The following is a 27,397-nucleotide window of genomic DNA, read 5'->3' on the forward strand; positions in this document are numbered from 1 at the left end:
ATCATTTTTGAAGACTAATTTCATTAATGGGAGGAGGTATTATTTTGCAAAAGATCTCCTCCTCTTCCCCATGGAATTTCAAGGAAGTCTAGCAGCTGTGATATTGGTAGCATGTGGATTACTCCCAGAAAAGAGAAACTGTAGTAAGACCAGGAGTCAGCTATTTACATCTTCGGTTAGGTGATTATCTCAGTGGAACTTAATTTATAGCAGTCATACTTCACTGTAAGCAGATTGAAATTTCATTATAAACAAAATAAAGGTCTATAGAAAATGAACTAAAACAACTCTGAACTTTTTTATTCCTACTATGAGTAAGTTTCTTTTGTGTTTGTTTATTCTTCTTGATGTGCATGTTATGGCATCCCACTGTACAGCTTCAGGACAGAAACATAATTTGAACTAATTTCACTCTCATACAGAGACAGTAAAATATTGAGTTTGGGGTTAGAAGGCAGGGACCCCTGATTACCAGTGCTTTTGCATAGATTTCTGTGTGGCTCTGTGCTGATTAGTTAACTTTGTTTCCCCAGTTGTAAAAACTTTGGGAATGTTCCAATATGGACCTGTACTTCGCAGCATGAGCCCATCTCTTTTGCATACCAGCAGTTATTTCTTTCAGGAGTGAGATATAGTCTCATCTTGGTATGTGAAGTTCCAGAAAGTGACTCTTGTTCTTTTGAGTGCATCACTGGCACTAACAGTAGAGGCTATAAAACCAACAAGTTTTGGGACATTAGAAGTGACACTGTCAGGAGCATAAGTTTGAATTGACTGTGATGAGGCAGATTTTCCACTTCACACTATGAAAACAACATATTCCTATGCATTAAATATTGATGGAGTCTGTCTCTTTGGCCCTGGCTACACAAGCTCTCTTCATAACTATAATACACCACTGGTGTAGCTTCACTAGTGGAAACTTTAGCATAGTCAAGGTTCAGGAATTTTTTACTACCATGTCCTCTACACTTATACCTGAACCCTGCCTACTTTACAGCTTCCATAGTTGCTACCACGGGTGGAACTGTACCAGTCGTGAGTTACAGCTGTGAAATTAGTCGTGTATCCTAAGATTTTAGCAGCTCCCATATATGGTCAGTAGGGTTTAATGGAATCCTATGTGAAATAAAAGTTGGGAACTTTGGCAAGCCCCTAATCACTTGTAATGGATGCGTAGGCAGTTACAGACCCCTTCCACCGCCTTCTCCCTCCCGCACCTCTACACACACCCCCAAATACATATTGTTGATGGAATGGAGAGGTTGTCTCTCTTTCCATTTTAAGGTATATTCTATCCTTTACACCACAACGTATTCTGCATATGTCAAAATTGTTAAGAGAAAATTGATTTTAGAGAATGGAGGGAAGGGAAGTATCAGTAGTAATTTTTATATTTTTTGACCTAGAAAACCAGACTCCCTTCAGTATCATATATCCAACAGTATAGACGGATAGGAAAATGTATAACGAATATATTTTTTAAAAAAAATTAGAAATTAGCTAAAACAATTTTTTTCTTTATGATGTTACAAATTTAAGGTCATATCTTGCAATCTGCTGAGGATAAACAAAAACATTGCACCACGAAATGTGGAGAATCATTCTTTCCAAAGGGATAGGGCACCTATTTCTAGACCTGAAAAATCACAAGATATTGGACTTTCAATCTCTCATTGATCCAGAACTGAATATTGTCCATCCTGCATGTTAGGCTCATGTAAGCTTTGTGGAAACTTCTACATATGGGAAGAAACATACTAGACTGGTATTTAAGAAAATAAATACAAAAGCCCCTTGTTTGTTTGAAAGTTGCACAGAGGTTTAAAACATTAGGCATAGACCTGGCAGAGAATAAGAAGTGAGCAGAGTGTAACTGAGGCATGGCAAATGCTTTATTTTATGGATACCACCGTATATATTAGCATAGGGGTTTATATTATATATATCTAAATTGATAAGCATAATCCATGATGAAGCGTAATCAATCACCATACTGAAAATAGCACTTTGAAGAGCAATTTTTTTTATTTTAATCCATTGCTGAACAAGGACCTGTGTGGTCTGTATCCTTTTTAAGAGGTATTGATTAAGTGGACTAGTAGACTTTGAAAAGAAGAGGTGACTCTTTTTAAATTAACATTGGCTTTGAGTTTTTTGGGGGGAGAGGATGTGCTAATTCATTAAATTGTTCAAACATACTGCAGAAAAATGCTGGAACTGATTGAAAGTTTTGTTGTTTTCTATTAATGATCTAATTATGTTTCTTCTTCTCATGAGGCACAAGGCTTGATTGAAATATAATTTAAATCGTTCCCTTGTGGAAGATCCATTGGATGCTCTGTGGAACTGATTCATAGTATGACAGCATCCAGTCTTTGGCTATTTTGCTGGCAAGGCTACATTTTTCAAATGTCTTCACCCCATAAACTAAGCTTTTGGTGCTGAGGCACAGTAACTTATTAAGTTTGACATTAATAATTCTGATGAACTGGAAAATCCAGTCATGATTCTGTATGGAGGCATAGATTAATATTTTAAGGGATGGTTGCAAAGTGTGCGAAGGAAATGTACACTAGGAGAACTTGGACTGTTTCATCCTAATCTGGGATTTGCTTAGGGACTTATATTGTGAGTGAATAACATGAAGGCTGGTACTAGGGTAACTATTTTTCATACATTTGTGATGGAATGACTGTGTGTGGAGATGAACATACCCTTCCTTTTTAGATTTTATTTTCCGTTGCTGGTACTGTAGCATCAATCTGGTGCTATCCTAATGAGTGAGGTAGCCCTTAGAGAGAAAACCGATATGCAGTGGCAATTTGTTGTAAATTGTTGTTCTTTATGGTTGTAATATCTGAAGTTATAGGTGTACTTGCACAATGTTAAAAATGGAGATAATATTTGGCACCTGGAAAGTGAGGACAGTTCTCAGTTAGATATTATATTGGGAGTCAGTAGATTGAGCAGAATACAAGGATGATGGTGTGCTTATGGCAACCCATGTTACTGAGGAAGCAAGTTGCTGTGTTCTGTACCAATTACAGTTTTCTCAGGGCAGATGTTATGAAGTGCAGCTAAACTACATTGCTGTAATCCAGACATCAGGTGACAAAGGTACATATTGCTGAGGCCCGGATATCATCCATGAGGTTGGGATGCTATCTCTTAGCCAGTTGGAGATAGTAGAACATTTATAACTTGCTGATGTGGAAGCTTGGTGTCAGCAAGGAATCCAGAAAAATATCTGTTCTATGGATTGTTTTGGCAACATGTATCGACTACTCGGGACTGCACTGTGGCTTTGAGCTCTTAGAAATTTTGGCCAGAAACTGGCTTAGCTGGAAGCCTGTGGCAACGATGGTGATGTAGATTATGAAGGATAGAGTCAGTTTATTGTTGGCAGTGGAGTCCGTCACAGTTCAGGGCAATTGCATCTGTATTTCCCCTCTGTTCTTTACCAATGGCACCACCTCTAGGGTCCTGGCTCCTCAGCTATCACCTCTCTTGAGTAAAGACCCACTTCTCTCTCCCTCCAGGCTGCACAGTTCCCTGCCTACACTGTGATATTCCCAGCAACCCGGACTGCCAGTGTCTGCCCTTTGCTTTCTCTCCAGAAATGGAGATGGGATGGAGTGGGCGGGATGGGGCCTCGAAGAAGGGGCAGGGCAGGGGCAGGGCCTCAGAGCAGGGAGTGGGGCAAGGGTGTTCAGTTTTGTGCAATTAGAAGGTTGGCAACCCTAGGTTACATACAGTCCTTGCCCACATAGTACATAACTTTTTCATTTAATACAATGGACTCCAAAGATACTTTAGCTTAATTCAGTAAGGTTTTTCAAGGATATTGCAGGAAATTGCCGTATCTGTTACAGAGCCCATGACCTCTCATAGTTTCTCTTAATGGCTGCCTATAAATATGAAATAGGATCAGGGAGAAAATTAGCCTTGTGGAACTTAAAAGGTGAAGGATCCATTGGTAGAGGTGCAGTTTCCTATCACTAGTCTTTAAGGTGTGTTCCAAGGGTCTTTCAGGAAAGACAAACTATTTTCATGCATTCTTTGGACCTCTGCCATCTCATAGATGATCATATTGAATGGTGTGGAGAGATTCAGGATTCTTGAGAATATATGTCTGCTCAGTATCTATTGATAGCAAAAGATCTGTCAGGGCCACCAGTGCTTTGTTTTGTCCATATCCTAGCCGCCTAAACGTAGCTTGTAAGGGATCTAGGATATTGGCTGGGGATACAGGAGTTTGAAGACTGCTTATGGATGGCTTCTCAATGAACTTGCTCAGGAAAACACTCAAGCTTCCTTGTGATCATTTTTTGGATCATCAGAAACCTTTAACAGAATAATTGCTGGATAAAATATGGAACTGTCACCATGTAGTACAACATACTAATAATTCTGGTATCAGTGCTATGGGTTATATTTTTCTGTTTGTAGAATAATCAGAAATGCCATTATCAGTGTATAGTTTTAAGAACTGACTATAAAATGGAGCCTGAGAGTGACTTAAATGTGTTCATTTTTATTCTTACATTATGTTAATCATTATAATCTTTTCTAACATCGTTGAAGCTGTTAGCTTCATCAATAAATGTTCCAGTTGTTTTAGGTGTTTAAGTATTTAAACAGGTTTTTCACATTACAGTTCTGATTCATCACTTTGTTACTCCAGTTTCATGTTGGTGTAGCTTGATTAACTTCAGTAAAATTACACTAGCATAAAATTGAAGTAATGTAATGAATAAGGTCTTGGATCTATTTATGGTATAAAATAACAAACAGCATCAAAATATATAAGATGAATACATTTCTCAATGGAATTATATCCTTGTAATTGCACAAAGCATTAAACGTACTGTATATAAATCCATTACTTGCCATGTATTATCCAATATATCATCTTAAGATAGGTAATTTATTTAGTTTTTAATTGCTCATAGATGGTTTATAATTAAATATTATAAGGTAAAGTTGGTCTTACCTCTAAGTACTATAGGTTTTGGTGAATGTTTTTAATTTTATAAGATGTCATTCAGTTACACAGATAGAAGGCTGTTCTTTGTTGTAAAAGCAGTGCCTGGTTTTTGCTGTCATCCATTTACTTTATTAACAATAGCAGGCTTTCTCTCCTTCCTGATTAAATATTCAAAGCTTTTGAGTTGTAAATGACTGCAACTTTTGCACAATTAACAGCCAAATTCAAACGCAGATTACATGTCACCGAAGTTGTGCTGTGCACATTGAATACTAGGTACTTGTCCAATGACAGCCCTGAATTTCCGTTCTTTCAGTGGTTGCAGCTTGACTGCCAAGAGGTAGGTTTTTTACAGTAAGATAATTAATTTGCAATGGTTATTTGCTGTAAAATCCTAGTGGAGACAAGGCACCACTAGTTTTTACTGTGATGTGGTTGGCTAGGTCAAAACTATACCCCTGCGCATGGTTGATCTCACGTAGTTTACCTTGTGGTAAAACAACGGTGCTTTGTCTCCACTGTGTTTTTACATTAGGATATCTAATGCACATTAGTTGTCCTGTGGTTAAAATACACACTTTTTTTTTAAGCACTGAAGACAAAATAAAATCCTTCCACTTGCTTTAGCACTTGTGAGTAACATCTCCTCACAAAAACAAACAAACAAACAAAAAAAACTGTTGGTTTTTGCCATACTCTTAGATAGTGCTGCTTGCTGTTAACTCTCAGACCCAATTCAAATCTGAATAATAAAATGGAGTAAATGATCATATAATTAAGGTATTAAGTATTTTTTGGTAAAATGATAGACTATTTCTCCAACTGATTATATTCTAAACACAAACAGATGCAAACCAGAAATACAAATACTACCTTGTACTGTGATTTTTGCCAATCTCAAAGGCTAATCAGAGTTATTAGTTTATTCTTGAATTTGGACCCTCCTAGGTGTTGCAGGAAATTGTGTTTGCAAACTCAGTCGATGGCAGTCTTCCCTGTGAGTCCATAACTTTTTAATGAAAGTAGGGGTGTAAACTCTGGCATCCTAGTATTTTGGTATTGATGATAACATTATGGTCACCTAAAAATTTCATTATATTTCAGATTAGACAGGGTGTTTGTGACAAGTTGTCAGGGTTCTAGGATTCTGCACGTAGATTGAGGTCTATTCTGTTGCCCAGACTGGCAGCCAAATCAAGAGAGTCCCATTAGCTCGAACCCAGTAGTATAAAAGGCTTTATGTGTCCATCTGAGTCAGAGGGGCTACGTGGCGAGACAGTCTTGCAGGGAAAAACCCTAAAACCAACCTTATCAGTAAAGATTTGTTTTGTTGCTCTTAGGTTTAAAAATTACAGAAAAACCCAGGAAGAGCACTTCCTTTGCAGAACTACTGTGTCATGGATGTGGATGCCCTAGAAAATGGCTGCAATTTAGTGATGGGTGAAGTGATCCCTGAATATAAAGAGCCAGATTCTGGCTTGTGTACATGCACGCACGCGCACACACAGCTTTGAAGGGCAAAGATATTCTTTTAGGAAAATAAAGAACAGCCTACCCTGCAGGGCCTTTGGAAAAAAAATCACGGAGGAGCAAAAAGGGCATAGACAAGGGCCTTTGTCTACATGCCTGTTAGCATAGTCACTCCAGCCTAGCCATGGTCTCTATGCTCAGCCCTCCTACGATTTACAGAACACACTGTATAGGGGAGCTTTCTTCAGGTTGTTCACAGTCAAATTGCAGGCCCGTGCTTTTGTTGCTTTGCAGATCATATGTGCTTCCTTTTGTCTCTCTCTGTGTGTGTGTGTGTGTGTGTGTGTGTGTGTGTGTGTGTTGCTTAATGCTCCTTTTCCAGCACTAGCTAGAATTTGGCTGATAGTATGTCAAGATTGTTCAGCAAGATTAACTAATCCTATTATAATGCACATCAAGCACTTGGAAACTCTATATTCAATGCTATATCAAAAACCTCTGAAACATAAACATGGGCCCTATATGCAACACAGGATTTACTGCCCAGGAAATTTTTGTTTTGGTTGAGTTTGTAGGTTACGAAAACCTTATTTTTCAACCAGTTTTAAGCCTGAGAAATTTTGTTTCAGGTTAGCACTTTTAGTGTCTCATACAATGCATTATTCTTATAAACATTTAATTGTATCATTTATGAGGTAGACATAAATATGGTACAGTAAACATATAATGTTAAACTATATAGTCGGTTTATCTACAGTATTATAGCTGGAGCATTAGCGACATCTGTAGTTGAGGTTTTATAGAATAATTCTTGCATTGTGCATGAAACAATCTAAATAGGAAAAATATGAACCATGAAAATGAAAATAGGCCAGACAATGATTTTTGTCACTATGTTAAATCAGCATAGTGTTTTAAGTATGCCAGTGTGCTACTATGCTGATCAGAAGGCAGTCAAAAGGGTATCTGTCTGAGTTCGGCACTATTCTTTGGGCTTGCAGCTATATTTTCTGCACTGAACTCCAAAGGAGTAATAGTGTTCCTCACTTTACATTGGAAAGTTGAAGGGGAAGGTGATAGGCTATAGAAATCTGATGGGAAAATTCAGTCTGAGATTGGTCATTAAGAAGTCAGCAGTGTGTAAAATTTGCAGCAGTTGCTACAGCTGCTCACTAACACCCACTAATTCCAGTCCTGTCATTGGGATGTCACTTGGCGCTGACAGAAATAGCGAGTGAAAGTCCAGGGGATAATTGGGAAGTGTGAAATGATCTCTAATGTTCTAGGTTTGCATAATAGATCATTTGTCTGTTTAAAAATATGCAGGAAAAATGAAGGGATTAATGTGTGTTAATATCAGTAGTCATTGGAGAATGAGTTATTCTTTGGAAACACATTCATTCAGAATGTTGAGTACAGTGTCTGCCACAGTGGAGCCCCAATTTCTGACTCTGGCCTCTTGGTACTACCGCAGTGCGAATCGGTGATGTTGGTAGTGCAATACAGTACAAATATTAAATATCTGTGACAAAATGTTCCAATGTGGGTGCCTAAAATTAGACATCTAAATCCACAGTTAGGCATCTAAATAGTTGACCTGCCTTTCACAGGTGCTGAACCTCTGGACACTTAGAACCTCTGAAAACAAGGCTGTTCATTTGAGTGCTTAAATATAGGTTTGAGTGCCTAACTTAAATAACCCCAGTTTGTACAGGGATGGAGGTCAGGCACAGATTTGGTAGACCCACAAGTGGCTGAGGTGTTTTGTAGACTCTTACTTTTCCACTGACCTTGGAAGCTCTGTATCTACTTGAGAGTGAGTGTCTCTGGGATAGGTGGCTGGTGTAGGACCCAAGGGTCTGAAAGGCCCAGGGTCGTAGTTACAGAATAAATAGGGAGGTTCCTTTTTTTTAACTGAAGGTAGAAATTGCAGGGAATGTTTGTTTGGTTTACTGGAGTTTTATATTTTCTCAGGATTGGACCTGCACCTTTGATAGCTATTGTAGGATGATGGTGAGAGTAGAGGACCAGGAGAATGGGTTGGTTGCAAAGGCTTCGGACCGTTGATTCATCTGGAGGGTGAGCAGGGGCAGAAAAAGCATGAAAAATATCTCTTTCTTGTCTAGCAGAAACCTGAAGTGAAACACTTAATCTCACGTTCTATATCTTGGGAAGATGGAACCCTGATATAGGTCCATGATGTTTCATGCGTAGAGGAAGGTGAATAGAATATCAACCATCTATGATGTGATACGGAAGGAGGCCCTCCAAGACCTGTTTGGGTTATATGACCGGACTAGCTTTGTGGTAGTTGGTTTCAGCCAGTTAACCAGTGCTTTAATAAAACAAAGGAGGAGGGGTGTCATTGTGGAGGTATTGTGCTCTGCTGTTTACATCTGACTTGAAGTCTAAGAGATCTGGCCAAAAATTAGACCTGATATTGTGTGTCAATTTGTTATGTGAATCCTGGGACAAAGTAAAGTTGGAACTGTATTGTTCAGATCGACCCACTGCTCTGCGAAATCCCTGCATGAGCTGATAAAGTTCCTCACTGCTGTGGCTTTGGAGGCACTGTGCTGATTGTGCTTGGTGACTATCACTAGAGATTGAAGGGTTAGATATTGTTCCTCTGTTCTGGACCAATCGTTGCCTCTTGGAGTTGATGTCCATCTTTCCTGTCATGGCAATGAGACCTGTTTTTGTGGTCTGTTCTCAGAGACTAACAGAACTTAAATGCTTCCAGAGGTCTCTGAGGTAGATTGTTATTTTTGACAGATTGCTCTGTTGATGGATTGATAAGCTTTTATAATTTTTTGTCTTTCACTGTGTGTAAAGTGACCCCCAGATACTGTATCTCCTAGTTTCATCTTCACAAGTCACCATAGTTTACAGAAAATGTTCAAATGAAGACAGTTATTGCACTTGTAGTGGAAGCCAGGGGCTGAGGCTGGTCATTTGCATTATAAAGATTTTGAGATTTTGCCTCCACTATAAAATTCATAAAATTTCCATGAGAGCATTTGCTTCATGTGGTTTACAGCCTAATCGGCCTGGACTGTTTCCACTCTGTTCCTGATGTGAGTCCTTCCAGTCGTGAAAAAAATTCTGGTTACTAGGTGGCGCTGTTACACATCATCTTTTTCTTAGCATAAGAGCAAGTTTTTAGTCTTCAGTTAACGTTACGTTGGGTTTTTTTTGTTGTGGTTAAATTTTTGTGTGTGGGAAGTAGTAGATAGTAGTAAGGGATTCAGTTCTCTGCATTGATTTCCCTTACTAGAGCCAGTTCTTGAGACAGAGTGCATTGATGTTTAGACTAAGATCCCTGAAAGAGGGGACTACCTGTGTGCAGTTTGTGACCATCTCTGTTCAAGGACAGGCATGCCAGTGTTGGGTCAGCCAGCTGTCTTTTGATACCATGGTTTATGAGGAATTTGTAGTCCTTAGTGAGAGTGGATGGGCTCTGTTTCTTTCTCACAGTGAGATCTCAAGGGGGGCTTTGCCTTACAAAAGCAAAACAGCCACTCATTCTTCTGATCATGTTCCTCCATCCGTCCCGTCCCCTCCCCACCCAAACTTGTCCAGGTACACAAATGGACATGCACAGAACCAATCACCAGTAAGAAAGTATATTACAAATCAAAGTCTGTTACCTCTCCAGTCATCCTTGTTTGTCCCCCCAAAATAACCCCGCCATCCCATTTGCAAATGTCAAAGAACTAGAGGTACTAAAATACAGTCAGTCTGATTTGATCTCCTAGTTCCATTATTAGTAAGTAACCTATTTCTTAGGACTTTAGGATCTGCCATAACTTAGATTTCTAATTCCCAAAAAAGTTAGTGGAGGACTTCAAGAGGCCCTTTGCCAGTCTTATATCTCTGATACCCTCTCTTTCTTCTTTCACTCCTTACAGGAAATCCAGAGATTAACGTGAAAATTATAATCCTTTCAGAAAGAGCAAAGGAATGCAGTAAAAAGCATGAAAGAATGACAAATGTTAACATATATACACTTACTTATAGGACTATGCTATATAATTATTTCTAACCCAAATATTGCCATTCCCTACATATGAAGTCATGCCAACGTACTCATTTATTTTTACTCAAATAGTTTGTTAAATTAAAATGTTAAGTTCATTGTTTATTTTATACTTTAACATAATTAAATTTATATTAACAATGCTTAGCTAAGTCCTTTGGGCCAGGACCATGTCTTCATGATTTACTCTACATCAAGGAAATTATTGGTTCTTAACAAATAACAAAATAATAATAATAAAAATGGCAAGAATGGCTGTGTTTACAATCCTTGGGGTACTGAATTATCACTATACATAACCTGGTGTCTCTAGAGTGTATTCTGGAGCCCCCTTCATGGTCTCCAGGAATACTACTCCGTCGTAAATTGGGCTGAAATGCACTTTGTGTTTAATGGTGTGTGGAGTTGCCATCATTGTATGTCTTTGTAAACAGATCTATCTATCTATCTGGAGGGTGTCCATATATTTGTGTATGTGAAGGCAGTCAGAAGTTATGCAGAAACATAATGGTTAAATGTTGTCACATAAATTACTATATACTCAGATGAGGGGTATATACACACACACACACAAACATGACATTTATTAAGTTCTGCAGTTATTATTCCACCACACGTTTTACATAGTATACATTCTCTATCAGATATAAAAAAAAGCTTTGTAGACATCACATGCTACCGTAACATATGAATATATATTGTAACATGTTATAGAGGGCAATGTTTTACACTAAATGAAAAGCATTCAAAAATCTGTTTTATAAATTTTCTTGTTCCTTGCAAACAGGTTTCCTTTGAGTTCTGTTTTTCTTTTCAAATTATCAAACACTTTTTTATTACAAGAGGATAAAAGTGTAAAGAAGTATACACCCATCAGTTTATTTTTGTGTGAACTGTGACTTCAGGTGAAATTGAACAAATGATAAAAATGCTGTTTCATTAAACAAAGCCATAGACTGACAATATGATCAGTAGTTCTGTGGGCAAATATGTCTTTGATTTTTATGTTTTTAAATTCACTCACCCCAACTAATGTGTAAATGACAGCTTTGGGGTATAATGTTTTTGTGAGTATTTTGTAAATTCTAATATACTTCTTGAGTGACTGCTTTTTATATGGTGGTGGCAAAAGGAAATGAAGACTATTGTTGGATTTCTGGAACTTGCTGCATGGGAGATCAGTTAAGCCTTTTGACCTGTCACCAAATAAAAATGTATTTTGAGCCTATTTGCTGCATGATGTCTGTGTGTGACATATATTGCAGTTCCTAGTTAATCACTTTGGAAACAGATAAAATTTCCTTTGTGTCAGTTCATTGACAGTGCAATTTTTCTGTTTGTCTACCCTGTTTTTGCTAGTGAATAGAAGTAAATGTAAAATTTCTCAAAAGTAATGAAAATGGTTTCTTTCAATATTTTGTGCAATTGACATTAACAAGAAATAGGAGTAACTATAATGGACTACATTCTATGAATGTTCCAGCAGCATTTCAGAGTGATGCTGCTGCATATCTAAACAGAAAGAATATACTTCATTTCATTTCATATGCTTGTATGTATTCTGGCAAGGAGTAAATGAACTTAATAACAAGTTAAGGACCCCTGCCACTCTGTATTATAGAAGAAGCTTCCTGTATACAACAATAGAAAATTGGCTGTGGTTCAAAACTTAATACTTAGCATTGCAAATTAAGCTGCTGTTCTTTTTCCATTGAGCCATGCTTTGATAGTCTGGAATGCTTTATTTTCTATGGCTTTTTTCAGGTGCTTTCCAAATTAAAATTCTAAGGGAAATTGTGAAAGAAATATGGACTGAATTCAAATATAGCATTACTTTGTGGTGCAATATGCAAGGAGACAAATAATCTAGGTTGAACAGACAAAAGGTTTCACCATTTTATTCTCAAAATGAAGTTTTCCAGAGAAGAGAGAATCAACTCAATTCATTCTTTAGTCAGTTAGCTATTATGTGAAATGTATGCAGTTAAAATTTGAAAAGGTCATTTATTTCCATCCTATTGTACTTTCCATTTTCAGTGACAGCTCCAGAGAAAATCTTATTCTTAAAAGCCATTTACTGATTCAAAAGATCACACATTAGTCAAATTTTATACATATAGGTAGATGGTAATAGTCTGTCACCTTGTGATGTCTTAGTACTTTTTGGATGTGAGTGAAATAAATTTGAGTCTACTCTTTCACTGAAAGCAAGCCAGGTGGCAAGTACTGCAAAACAATGAAGATGCTTGGGTCCTGGGCACAATGATACTGCATTATGTCTTAAAGAGAAACACTAAATATTTTGAGTATTATTCGAATTTTTATATAGCTTTATCTTAACAGTAATTTAGATGAATGAAAATACAACAATTGTTTCAGTGTACAGAAACTCGTAAAAACGGATGCAATGTATTCATCCTGAACTTCAAAGCAACATATTGGAACATGTTTATAACAACAAGATTCAATCTACAGGACACTTTTTCTGTCTGTGTATAAAAGAGAAAACAAAAATTAAAATCTGAATGGTAAAGCTGGTACAGTTTATACAATTATACTGTAAAAGAAGGAGTTAAACCAATGCATGTGCATGCGTTTTGAGAAAGGACAAAGTGAATGCAACTTGTAGCAGGGCTGTTGGAGTCAGTGGATGCTGACCTCTGCCAAATAATAGTTGTATCTTTTATATAACCTTGATCAGTGTCAGCTGACTGGAGCCAGGAAATAAAGACCAGACTCTTCCCAGGATCCCTGTGCCTCATACTCGTATTACATGGGGTCATAATAAGTTAGGTACTGAACAAGTGAAGATTGAGCAAAGAAAGGTACTTGAATACCACAGTCTGAAAGGGAACATGACACAAAACTGGAGGAGGTTGCTATAGATTGCTAGAGGTTGCAAATTATCCTGGAAGCTAGTACTATTGAAGAGAAATCAACGAGTACGCAATCCGCCACAGTGCTACATGTGGCAAGCTCAGAGCACTGAAGGACTAAAATACAGACCAGTAGGAACAGAAAGGGGTATGAAATCTGGTAGACAAACTAAATAACAAAAATTAAAGAACACTGATCCATGCAAGAATTAATGTGAGAATGGCACATTTCTTTAAATAAAAAAAACTAGCTGTGAAATTACACCACTGACCATTAGCTTACAGACCTGTCTAATAAAGTAAAATCATGTGAATTTGAACCATTAACAGACAAATTTAATTAGAAACAAAACTATTTGTGGTATAATTGATAGACAGGTGAAAGCAAGGACATTGTGGGTGGATGGGGGCAACCTTGATTTTCAAACAATAGTTAGCTAATGAAAATTGTGCTTGCTAAAATGAGTGTTTTACAAGAAGTGGAATGCACCTAATCAGAAATGCATAACAAGACACAAAGACACAAGACAAAACAAATGGCAGAGACCAGATTTGTTTTCAATAAATATGGAAGCAATCATCACATAAATGCAAAGATGCTAGCACAAGGGGTTTGATGTCATGCATGCAACAATAACAGCCATTTTGCAAAAGTGTGACATTTTCAGTACAAATTGCAAAAGAATACAAAAGCAAAATACATCTCATCAATACAGAGCTGGAAGCGCTGATGCTAATGATGGTGCAGAAATACAATTCTTTGTTGGGTCTCTTAATGTTTACAGAGTAAGGGTGTACAAGAGATTAGTCAGTGACATTGGAAATAAATGAACAAAAAGTGGATTTCACAATAAATACTGGAGCCGAGTGCAACGTAATCAAAGCAACCATATACAAATAAGTGTCTCATATAAATAGGTACAAAAAGAACCCACGTAACACAGGAATACTGTCATGTCTGTATAAAGGCAGATACTACTCATAAGAATATAAAACAGTGGAATGGGAAATCTTTTGTGAGCTTGGGTTGAAGGAACAATTTGCAAATGCAAATCATTAATAGGTGTATAACTTGTCTTCTCAATAGGATACAAAAATATTCTTAGAGAATTTGATTAGATATTTAATGGACTGGGGTGAATTAAGTAGATAATATATCATGTCAATATAGAAACCAGTGTCCCACTAAAAATGCATATACTATATAAAGCCCTGTTAGCACTGAGACACAAAGTAAAAACTGAACATGAACAGATGGTAAAATTGGATGTTCTTGAGCAAATTCAGACACCAGCTGACTGTGTTAACAGTATTGTTTAAATAAGAAGTTAAAGATGTGTATAGACTGAAAAATTTGACTAAGGCCATCAAATGCAAGTAGTACCCATCAGAACTGTTGGAGAGATTATGTCTAGACTTCAAAATGCAAGGGTTGTGTAATACTTACTAAAATATATCAGAGGATTTATTGGACCATTCCAAGTACTAACCCCAGGACACACAGGCAGGACTAGATTTCCTGCTACTCCCTTCCCCCCCACAACAACATCCTAACATACAAGACAACAATTTAAAACTAATATAAATATACAGCACCATTTATTGGTGGAGATTCTGTCTGCCCTGATCCCTTCTAGTTGAATAAGAATTTGAACAGTAACTTCTAGGAAATCTGCCATGAACGCAGATTTCTGTATGAGTCTGCCCACTCAAGTCCTATATTCAGTCATGGAGACATCATGAATTATCAGAGGGTGCACGGTTCATGTTCTCCAGGTCAGGGCTATCTGTAATGGACAGACTGTCTATTGAAAACTGCTGTTGTCTGCAATGGCTGATGATCAATAGTCACCAATTTAACTCCTGCAGTACAAATTTTCTTCCCTTTTCGGTATTGGGTGTTCTCCATGGATCAGACTTTTTCTTATCCTGAGTCCAATAACTGTATTTTTTCAAGCCATCAATGACTCTAGACCAGTGGTTCTCAAAGCCGGTCCGCCGCATGTTCAGGGAAAGCCCCTGGCAGGCCGGGCCGGTTTGTTTACCTGCCGCGTCCGCAGATTCGGCCGATCGCGGCTCCCNTAGGAGAACACTTCAACCTCCCTGGCCACACAATAGCAGATGTAAAGGTAGCCATCTTACAGCAAAAAAACTTCAGGACCAGACTCCAAAGAGAAACTGCTGAACTCCAGTTCATTTGCAAATTTGACACCATCAGATCAGGATTAAACAAAGATTGTGAATGGCTTTCCAACTACAGAAGCAGTTTCTCCTCCCTTGGTGTTCACACTTCAACTGCTAGCAGAGCACCTCACCCTCCGTGATTGAACTAACCTCGTTATCTCCATACTGATTTATACCTGCCTCTGGAGATATCCATTACTTGCATCTGAAGAAGTGAGGTTCTTACCCATGAAAGCTTATGCTCCCAATACTTCTGTTAGTCTTAAAGGTGCCACAGGACCCTCTGTTGTTGTTTACAGTAGTTAGTTAATAAGTAGTTGTTGACTAGAGTAGTTGGTGATAGAGTCCCAGTGGGGACTTCAACCCAGGCAGGGCATGCCCTGGTCTCCCGGTTTTAAGCCCTGCTCTGACTGTAACCCTCATAGCAGCTGCCTCAAATGCTTGGGGGGAAATCAGATGTGAAGGAGAAGTGTCACATCTGTAAGAACTTTTGTCCCAGAACTCTGCTTCTGAGCCTTCCTGGCTGGACTCTGCCCTGAGCATCTCAGCCTCAGTGCGCAGCACACCCTTGGCACCAGGCTCCACCCAGCAGTACTTCCCAGCACCAGTGCCTAAGAAGAGTGACTTCCCGGCACCGAGCAAGAAGGGCAAAGGACCCAGTTCGGGCTGATAGCCCACACCAGAGCCACATGGGGATGCCCCCCAGTAGGACCCACTAACCTCCTGAGGGATCCGCCACCGACTCCAGGGATTGGTAGAGGACCCAGACTGGTGGCAATGCCGATGCCTTCCCAGGCTCTCCTGGTGCCCAGAGAGCAGAGGTCTCTACCAGCGCCGCCGGCACCGCATGCATTGCAGGTCACAGCAAAGGCTCCCGGTGAGGGAAAGCCAGCCGTAAAAACTCCTCAGAGGGGGGTGAACGATGCCGGTCTCTGGAGATGAGACAGAGCTCTCAGTCTCCACATCCCAGGTCTCTGTCTTCTGCGGGATGTCCTACGTAGCCGGCACCATGCTCATGGTCTCCGCCCTCTCAACGAGGGTCGCCTAGAGGAAAGCACCAATTACCGTATCGCTGGCACCGATCATCTTCCGCTGGTTGTCTCCTCAGTGCAGATCCCCATGGTGGGAGCAGTCTCCGTCATGGTACCGATCTCCCTGCCCCTGGCACTGATTCTCCTACTTGAGGCACCGGTCTCCTGTGGAAACAGTTAGCCATGAGATGCAAGCTTTGACGGCCCCTCCGTGATCACCAGAAGGTGTTTCCTTCAGTTTGGAATGGGAATTCAGCCCTTCACCATGACAGCACTGCTGTGGGTGGGCACCTGAGACTGCGTCGACCTCCGTGATAGCATTGTAGCAGCAAGGCCAGTGGCGCAATGGCCCTACTCAAGTGCGTGGGGCATGTCTGTGATGCCGATGCCTCAGTCAGTCCATTCTTCAGCCACTGCCTCATAGCAGCAACCAACTGCACTGGCGGCACCAAGCCTGGTACGTGGTGCACTCGGAGGCCGGGGTAGAGGAGCAAGTGCCCTCCCCAAAACCCTCTTCCCCCACAGGGGATGATCCCTCGGGGCCTCTCCCGGTGACCCAGTCATCGTCCTCGTCCCCAGATGAGGCGGTGTGGGCCCCTCAAGCGCCAGCCTGCTGGACGATTTCAAAGAACATCAGGCCCTGCTTTGGACTTGGGCTAAGAACTTGGGCTTGGAAGTGGAGGAGAACGCCGAACAGGTGTAAACCCAGTTCAGTGTGCTCTCAGCCTCTACCCCTGCCCATGTTGCGCTACCAGTACATGATGGGGTCCTAAAAATAGCAAAACCCTTTGGCAAACTCCTTCTTCCATCCCTCCCACCTCCAAGAAGGCCAAGAAAAAGTATTTTGTTCCAGCCAAGGGGTTCGAATATTTGTATACCCACCTTCCTCCAGGCTCACTGGTCGTCTTGGTGGCCAACAAGAAGGAGAGATGGGCAAACCAGTTCGACCCCCAAGAATAAAGAGACCCAGAGGCTGGACCTTTTTTGGAGAAAGATTTATTAGATGGCCAGCCTTCAGTTCCGGGTGGCCAAACACCAAGCTTTCTTGGGGAGGAACAACTTCAATCTATGGGACTCCCTCTGTAAGTTCAAGGACTCACTGCCCCAGGACTCGGCCTAGGAATTCAGGGCCCTGGTGGAGGAGGGTCTGACGGCTGCAAGGTGCTCCCTCCAGATGACGTGGGATGCGGCCGCTTCAGCAATTAGGGTGGTCGCATTGACGATGGTCATGAGGCGCATCTCCTGGCTTCAAACCACTGGCCTGTCCCAGGAGATGTTGACCTCGATCCAGGATCTTCCTTTGATGGGAATGATCTCTTCATAGAAGAGACTGATGCGAGGCTGCACAGACTGACGCTCGGGCCACCCTTCGCTCGCTGGGTCTGCATATGCTGCAATCATTGAGGAAGCAGTTCCGGACTCCCCCACCGCCAAGGCCTTTGCAGTCTTGACATGGGCCTGCAAGGAGAAGGGATAGACACGAGTTTTGATTGTCACCGCCCTTCCTTCTCCTGCTCCCCTGCACAACCCAGCTCGTCGAAGCTTCACAGGGGCCAGAAGCACTCGTTTTGAGGGTGTGCTCCAGTGTGACAGCTTGGAAGGAGGGATTACTCTGTGGTTTGAGGTTTGGCCTGCTAAACCCAGGGTTGTGAGTTCAATCCTTGAGGGGGCCACTTAGGGATCTGGGGCAAAATCAGTACTTGGTCCTGCTAGTGAAGGCAGGGGGCTGGACTCAATGACCTTTTGGGGTCCCTTCCAGTTCTATGAGATAGGTATATCTCCATATATTAGTCAACTCCCTGGATCCACTTCGTTCTTTCCTCAACCGTCTTCTTCAGAGATTGTATCTTGGGGCTACTCCCTGCAATTCTTGGCTGCTCCCCCTCTAGCCCCCTTTCCCTGTCCCTCTTCAGGGACCCTTCTCATGAGCAACTCCTCATTCAAGAGGATGAGAACCTCATGCAGCCCGGGGAAATGGAGGAAGTCCCCTGGATATGAAGGGAAAAAGGTTCTACTCCCATTATTTCCTAATTCTGAAAGCGAAAGGGGGTCTAAGACCCATTCTGGACCTGCGGTACCTCAACAAGTCACTCAAAAAGTTTAAGTTCTGCATAGTCTCCCTGGTCTCCATCATCCCCTCCCTGGATCTAGGAGACTGGTACGCCGCCCTCAATCTGAAGGATATATCTCCATATTTTCCAAGGTCTCAGATGATTCCTCCAGTTTGTGGTGGGTGGATGCCAGTTCCAGTTCATGGCACTGCCCTTTGGCCTCTCGTCTGCCCTGTGGGTGTTTACAAAATATATGGCACTAGTGGCTGCTTACTCAGGCATCTAGGGGTTCAGGTCTACTCATATATCGACGATTGGCTCATCAAGGGCCCAGATCTCGGGAACAGGTTCAAAGGAGCCTCAATCTGGTTCGTTCCATCTGCTGCGACCTTGGCCTGTTGGTAAATGAAAAGAAATCGACCTTAAGGCCGGTTCATTGGGGCAGTTCTCAACTCCACACGAGCCAGAGCCTTCCTTCCGGAGGTGTTTTTTCAGGCCATGTCGTACCTGATCTCCCATTTGAAAAACTACCCGATCACCACTGCTCACACCTGCCTGCGGTTGTTGGGCCACATGGTCGCATGTATGTAGGTGGTCCAGCATGCCTGGCTCCATCTCTGGCCACTGCAAGCATGGTTGGCGTCGGTCTACATCTCCAACAGACACGATCCAGACCGGGTGGTCAGGGTTCCGGTTCACATCCAATTGTCCCTGGATTGGTGGTTGAGCTCTGAATCGGTATTGGAGGGAGTTCCCGTCATGGCCCTGTCCCCATCGCTGACCCTCATTTCCAATGCCTTGGACCTGGGCTGGGGAGCCCCCTGGGTGAGCTCAGGATGCAAGGCCGCTGGTCGTGGGATGGTCTGTCCCTCCACATAAACATTAGGGAGCTCAAAGTGGTTCGCCTGGCTGCCAAGCTTTCCTGCCCCATGTGAAGGGCAAGGTGATGCAGGTCCTGATAGACAATACTGCAGCAATGTATTACATTAACAGGCAGGGCAGAGCTAGGTCGCCGGCCCTTTGTCAAGAAGCTCTCCACCTGTGGGGCTTCTGTGTGTAGCAGATTGAGCACTCACCGCCGCGACACCTCCTACTGGTTGTCTCAGGAATTAGCCCCTCAGCCTCGGAGCGCCCCATGCTAGCCTGTGTCTTGCCTGCCGCAGGCCCCATGTCCCTCCTGGACCCTGATGCCCCTTTCCTTGGGGTGCTGCCCTGCAGCAGTGCCCCCCGACCCCCACACTCTGGGTATCCCCTTTCAGGGGAATCCCCATCCCTATGCCCACCTTGCCTCAGTGGCTACTGCCAGTCGTCATCTAGCCTCCTTTCTCTGGGGCAGACTGCAGTCTGTAATGGCCACTTATCATTGGCAAGGCGGTTGGACCAGCTGCCTCTGCCTATCCCTGGGCTGCACCTCTGCAGTCCCAGTACCTCCTTAGGCCTTTAACAAGGCCTCAGCCTGGGGAGTTGCCCGGGGGGAGCTCCCTAGCTCCTCTGGCCCTTCCCCAGCACAGCTCTGCTTCAAGTACCCTGTGCTCCCAGGCAGCCAGGTCCTTCCCACTCCAGGGCTGGAGTTAGACTGACCCAGCTCCTCCCTTAGCCCTTATATCAGGGCCAGTTGTGGCCTGATTGGGTGTGGCCACAGCTGTGGCTGCTTCCCCAATCAGCTGACCTTTTCCCCCAGGAGTGGGGTAACTGCCCCGCTACAGTGTGGCATGCCATACATCTGGTGGCCGCGCATCTGCTTGGGGCCAAGAACGTGGTAGCAGATCGCTTCAGCAGGACCTTCTTGTCTTGCCACAAGTGGTCACTCCACCTGGAGGTGGTTCTTGTGATCTCCCTGACGTGGGGAACTCCCCAGGTGGATCTGCTTGTGTCCAGTCAGCAGGGCCAACGAGAGGGTGGGGAAGCTGGTACAAATTACCGGGGCCCGGCTTCCCCAGCTTCCCCCACCCCTCATCAGCCCTGTTAGCCGGTCCGCCCTTGCTGGGGGGCCTGAAAAAAATTTTTCACCGGGGCCCGAACCCACTTTCGGCAGCCCTGCCAGTCAGAACAGGAAATGGCATGTGTTCTGCTCATTCTGGGGATTGGACAAGGGTTTCCTTTTGGCTCCTGTGGTTGGGGGCTCTGATGTAGGCCTTCCCACTGGTGTCACTAATCGATAAGGTCCTTCTGAAGATCAAACAGGGCAAGGCCAAGGTGATCCTGATAGCTCCTGCATGGCCTCGGCAGCACTGGTTTGGCATGCTGATGGACCTTTTGGTAGCTGCCCCACTGTAGCTGCCTCTCTGGCCAGAGCTGCTGTCCCAGAACCACGGCAGTCTTCTGCATCCAAACCTGGTGGCACCACACTTGACCGTGTGGCTTTTGCTTGGCTAAATGCAGAAGAACGCGAATGCTCAGCTCAGGTTCAACAGGTCTTGTTGGGCAGCAGAAAGCCCTCCACCAGAGCAACTACCTCGCCAAGTGGAAGAGGTTTGCGTGCTGGGCCGCAGTCCAGAGTATCCGGGTTGAGCAGCGATCCTGGACTATCTTCTACACCTCAACCTCCAGGGGTTGTCCCTGTCATCGATCAAAGTCCACTTCCACCCTCTACTCCAGGACAGGTTGGTCTTCACTCACAACATGACTTTCCAGTTTTTGAAAGGGCTGGCACATCTCTATCCACATGTCAGGGATCCCGTCTCTCCCTGGGACCTGAATCTCATGCTGTTGCGGCTCATGGGTCCTCCCTTTGAGCCTCTAGCTTTCTGCTTCCTTCTCCTCCTCTCCTGGAAAGTTTCTTTCCTGGTCTCAATAACGTCCGCCCATTGGGTCTCTGAGATCAGGGCACTTACTTCAGAGCCGCCCTATACAGTGTTCTACAAGGACAAGGTCCACCTCCGGCTGCATCCAGCATTCCTGCCCAAGGTAGTTTCGCAGTTTCATACTGGTCAAAACATATACTTACCTGTCTTCTTTCTGAAGCTTCATAAATCAGAAGAGGAGCGCAAATTGCATGCCCTGGACATCAGGAGGGCACTTGCCTTCTACATCGACAGGACCAAGCCGTTTCGTAAGTCAATGCAGTTATTTGTTGCAGTGGCAAACAGGCCTGGACCACAGCCTGCATCTGTTACTGCTATGATCTGGCAAAGCTGCCTCCACTGGCGTCCGTGACTGCCCACTCAACTAGGGCACAGGCTTCGTCGTCAGCCTTCCTGACCCAGGTGCCGATTCAGGATATCTGCAGGGCTGCTACCTGGTCATCTATCTACATGTTTGCCTCATTATGCGCTCACCCAGCAAGCCTGAGACGATGCTGGCTTTTGCAGAGCTGTGTTGCAAGCTTCACAACGGTGAACTCTGAGCCCACCACCAGGGATGCTGCTTGTGAGTCACTTAGAATGGAATTGACATGAGCAAGCACTTGAAGAAGAAGAAGAAACAGTTACCCATCTTTTGTAACTGTTGTTCTTCGAGATGTATTGCTCATGTCTGCTCTCCTGCCCCTCTGTCAGAGTTGCTGGCAAGAAGGAAATGGAGAGGGCATAGGCGCCTAATATACTGATGCATGGGCACGGCTCTCAAGGTCCCATTCAGCAGCCCCACAAGGTTGGGTTTGAGACTTGTGGCACCTGACGCCATTTCTCAGGATGATTCCTGTGGACGGCCCAGACTTTTGAGGGGCATACACATGATGAGCTGGCTCCCAAGAGCATTCTTCCACCCCAGAGCTCTCCCGATTGATCAGATAATACAGAGTCCATCTGTGCAGTTGGGAGTCCAGGATGTCCTGGATGAGGTGATCCTCATGGTCTTGAAGTTGAACCACATGTGTAGGTGGTGTATGCCTGCTGGGGAATGGATTGTTTAGGAAAGGCTTCAGGAGGGAAATTCAAAAGACAGGATGGTCCTTTCAGGATCGATGGAGCTGTAATTCAAATGCCACCGGATTTATCTGCCAAGTAATAGTGCAAGGACATGCATACTGATGATCTAAATTGTGCACAGGTAGAGTGGTCTGTAGATGTTTTGTGGACAGCCACACTTTCTGGCCTGTCTTTAGAGGTGGGACTTCTTGGCGGTGTTTGTCAGTGTGGTGATTATAAGTTGTCTTGGCTGCTTCCAGGTGCTCCTTTAGGTTGACTTGCATTTCTTGAATGGTCTGTACCAGATTAGAGGTAGCAGGAACCGTTGTGGGTGAAGGGACAGAAGGGTGGAAATGAGGATGAAAACCATAGTTGGAGTAGAAGGGACTGGATCAGGTAGAGGTGTGTTCCATGTTGCCAATTCAGCAAGTGGGAGTAATGCAACCCAATTGTTTTGGCAGCTGTTCAAGAAGCAGCACAGGTATTGTCCAAACACCTGGTTGACCTATTCTGATTGGCCATCCATCTGAGCGTGTTGTGCAGTGGATGCATGGGGTCAGACATCTAGGACATGAAACACTCCAACTGGGAGCCATGGTCTGTGGTAAGGTGGTCAGGGAGGCCATGGAGGCAGAAGATCTATGTAACCAGAAGGTGTGCAATAGTTTCTGCAGTAGGGAGACATAAATATGGTACAAAATGGGTCATTTTGATAAGCTGGTCCACAACAGTTTGTGTGGTATTGCAGCCTTCAGATTTGGGTAATTCTGCTATAAAATCAAGGGTTATGTGTGACCAAGATGGGGAAGGGGTCTCAGATGACATGAGGAGGCTGAAAGGCCTGCTCCAGGCAGGTTTTGTTCGAGCACAGGTGTCACAGGACTTGACATGGGACCAAACTTTCTGAAGCTGAACAGACTTATACTTCCTCTAATATCTTTAAATGACTGTAGTGCTTGTGGAAGGTACCAGATTGAAACTCCTAGAGAATGAAGTCTGCTGTTTAGCCACAGAACAGCTATAATACAGGCAGTAGTAGGTTTCTCTGTCAATGTGTCTCAGTTGTGTTCTGGAAGGCCACCTATATATTTGCAGGGGTAAGATTCAGCATCCCTGCCCTGTCATCCCTACATCTCTTTGCTAAAGATGCAGACCATGAGACTAATTTTCATAGTTTTTGTGAGGAGAACACTTGCTCATTGTGAACTAGACTGAGATTAACAAATCATTTCACACACCCCTCAAATATCAATAACTTGGTCTGGGCTAATAACACAGAGATGAAAGGCTTCATTTCTCATTACCAATTCATTGAGCAATTTAATCTTTTGAGCATTCCTTTAACTAATTAATTAATCCATGTTTCTACAGTGCTTTGAAGGTGTAGAGAGTTACAATAAACAAGTGCTGAGTATTACTATTTAGGGCTGGTCATTTTCTTATTGGAAAAGAGGTTTCCTGAGATTGAAATTTTCTAGGGGGAAAGAGCTTTTTGGCATAATTTTCCAACAGGAAAATCGAAACTAAACTTTTGGTAGGATACCTTGGCTTGTAGAGCACGAAGGGAGTGGGAGAAGGGGGTCGTAAGAATGTAGAGATAAAAGGAAAATTAAAAAGAGAGATTTTTTTGATAGTACAGACAATTGTAACAAGGTTTTATATCCTTTTTCTTCCATTATTTTCTCTGTCTTGTAAGAACTACTTACTTTTCACAATGGAAGCATATGTTTTATGTAAATCAATTCCAATAATTTTTAAAATGAAACTGCAAACGAAGAAGTCATGCTCACATAACAATTGGCCAAGTTAGAATACATCTTTGATAGCTGAAAGCATTCCCGATGCATGCAACTCACCCATTTCTAGCCTACTAATGCACACTACATACAATGTCTAGACTACTAATACAGAATGTGGCCTGCCTTATTGCCATTACTTTGCAGTATATGAGTCTTGGCAAGAAAATGCTAAATGGAAAAGAACTGCCCATGGCACACAAGCCCCCACCCCAAAATTCTGGCTTAACTTATGTTCACTCACAAGATTAGTTTCACTCATGTCATTTTGTATAGCTAATAAACCAGAGGTAGTTTAAAATAAAAGACCAACAATAAAATTGTTTTCCTTTTTAAAAACAAGTCAAGTTTATTTTTTTAAGTAGATAAGAAATTTCCTTTTAAAAAGGTGATTAAAGTATAATTTTGATGGTCTACTCTAAATTTCAACTTTGTCAATCAGCACATTAGATGTAAACAGTTTCTGATAATGATTGACTTTAATTGAGCCTTCTTAGGAGACAGTGATTGTTTTTAATTAAAAATGGTACCTTTTCCATTTAGCTGAAAGCTTATTTGCATTTGTTTCAGCTTTGAGCATAGACATAACTACCTATGTCTTTACTAACATTGTATTTTTTCCTTTTCTTGAAATGCTTCATGAATTTGTCAAACAAGTTAGCTTTAAATATTTTCTTACTGATCCTTGCAATTTTGGCAGTTTTAATATGTATCGGGAATGATTTATTAATTTTAAGCTTAACAATTTAGAAACACATAAAAATAAAATTGTTACATATGTGTAGTGCCAGTCTGATCAGTGCTTTTTTATTTTATTTTTTTGAGTGATTAAAATGTTTTTCAGTATCCAGATTATGTCGATTAAGATAGTAGTTCAAGGAAGACCATATACTCCAGTACTTTTAGAAGACTTGTCAAACTATTCCTATGTAAGGATTCTGCAAGCCTTGCTGACATAAATAATCTTTATACAAGTAGTCCATTTATGAGTCACTCATGAAAAGCCGGGTTTGCAAGACCGACTGTAATATGGCATATATGCAGAACATTTGCTTATACACCTCTACCCCGATATAACGCTGTCCTCGGTAGCCAAAAAATCTTACCGCGTTATAGGTGAAACCGCGTTCTATCGAACTTGCTTTGATCCGCCGGAGTGCGCAGCCCTGCCTTCCTCCCCGGAGCGCTACTTTACCACGTTATATCCGAATTCATGTTATATTGGGCCACGTTATACCAGGGTAGAGGTGTATTTCATAATACTTTGAACATTTTTGTACTGTAATCTTTATGATAAAAGCCTCTGAAATATTTACAGTGTAAAATGGAAAAAGTAAATTTAAATGGTTCTGTTTGTTTAAAGAATGACTTGTTACACATTTTGTGAATAGCAAATACATTGCAAAAACCTGACAAATTAATCATTTATGTAGATCTTTCAATACTAGCTGACGCCTTTTGGGAAACTTTGTAAACATTCTATTTAGGAATAATTCTGTTTAATGCCACTATTTTCTATGCCACTATTTTCCATATTCCAATCTCCTTGTTCATTAAGGGTCAAGCTGTTGAACTCCTTACTCATATTACAAGTAATCCTATTGACGTCAATGGGATTACTCATGAGAGTAACAGTTCATCAGTATGAGTAAGGGGTTCACAATCTGGCCCTAAATAAGAGTATTTGCATGAAAACAGGATCTGTATTCCTTAAGATTTCATCTATTCATCCTACTAATTACTCATCTGAAGTTCTAATAAAATCTTTGTGATATTAGTTAATCGTTATGGAGATGAACATGATGTCGTAAACACAAAATTATTGCTGTATCCCCAAAGGTTGCTAGCCAGTCATATCTAATTTGTTAGGCAGAGTTGGGCCTGGTATGTATTTTGATGAGAGACATTTAAGGAAAACTCAGCTACTGCAGGAAGGTGGCATTTTTCCCTTGGAGGATTGAACTAATTTGCCAGCAAGGTGTTATGGATGGTGATGAGGCATCTCTGAGACAAAGCTGAAGCTCTGCGGTCCTTAATCCAGTGGTAATTCTCATGAAAGTAGAGGTGTTAAGCCTGGTGTCCTAGCCAAATTCCAATTTAGGGAGAATGCACTTATCCTTTTAAAATTCCCTTTTTACATTTAACTGGGTAAGATGTTTTTCAGTTCTCCTCCTAAATGCTGTTGCTAGTGAAGAACTCTTATGTCCTGCTGTAGGCATGGCTGTTTTTCAGAGCTGGGGTTTTTAGTGATACTTGTTTATTAGTCTATAAAGTACTTTGGTACCTTCTATGTTCAATTATTATTAAATATTACACAAAAATGTGTCACTTCAGGTAGGGAATAAAATGGGGGAAAAAAAAAAACCCAAAAACCCCCAGATTAACTCTAAGCAACAAAGGCAGTTTTTTTCATGTGAGTGTCTCTAAGAGTGACGATTGAAGTATAGTAATTAAATCTAAATTATATGAAATATGAACAGGGTTTTTAGAAATGATTTTTTCCCTTAAATATTTTCAGTTAGGCTCTTTATATTAAATTATTTTTAATTGCAATCTGAAATGTCTATGTAGAGGCTAATGTAGTTTAAACTAGAGTTTTTCATACAGTAGTTCAGCATTTTTTATCTCTGTTAATTACCATCAAGAATGTTCACAGGAGAAAAGAGGACATAAAATTGGTGTAGTACAATTCTGATGGAAGAAATTTTCTTTCTTCATCTCCAACAGATATTGTCCTGTATAGTACTACTGAGACAATCTTCCTTCTACAATGAGAGAAATAGGGATAACTCTTGGAAAAAGTTTTGAGGCTAGTGACAAAATATGTTTGTCTTTCAGATCCCCAGCTCAAGGGTATAGTGACCAGGTTATATTGCAGGCAAGGCTACTACTTGCAAATGCACCCCGATGGAACTCTCGATGGAACCAAGGATGACAGCAGTAATTCTAGTAAGTGACTGCTCTAGGAGAATGTATTAATCTCAAACACAGATTGCAGATGTAATCATTCAAATATATATGTGCAGACACTATTTTAATGGGTTTTGAGGAATTTTGATGTGTTTTGGCAAAAAGATTCTGTTGACTTAAAATATATTAAACACTAGCATGC

General features: G+C 41.9%; 1 protein-coding gene across 3 annotated transcripts in view; it reads left to right on the top strand.

Annotated features, from left to right (window-relative positions):
• FGF14 (fibroblast growth factor 14) overlaps nt 1-27,397 on the top strand; it is a 629,737-nt gene that overhangs the window by 435,518 nt on the left and 166,822 nt on the right. For all 3 annotated transcript variants that reach the window (XM_034758202.1, XM_034758205.1, XM_034758204.1), the window contains exon 2: nt 27,124-27,234. In XM_034758202.1, coding sequence (XP_034614093.1) covers nt 27,124-27,234 — 111 coding nt within the window. The remainder of the gene's footprint in view (nt 1-27,123; nt 27,235-27,397) is intronic.

This window comes from Trachemys scripta, chromosome 1 (assembly GCF_013100865.1).
Source record: "Trachemys scripta elegans isolate TJP31775 chromosome 1, CAS_Tse_1.0, whole genome shotgun sequence".
Classification (NCBI taxonomy): domain Eukaryota; kingdom Metazoa; phylum Chordata; order Testudines; family Emydidae; genus Trachemys; species Trachemys scripta.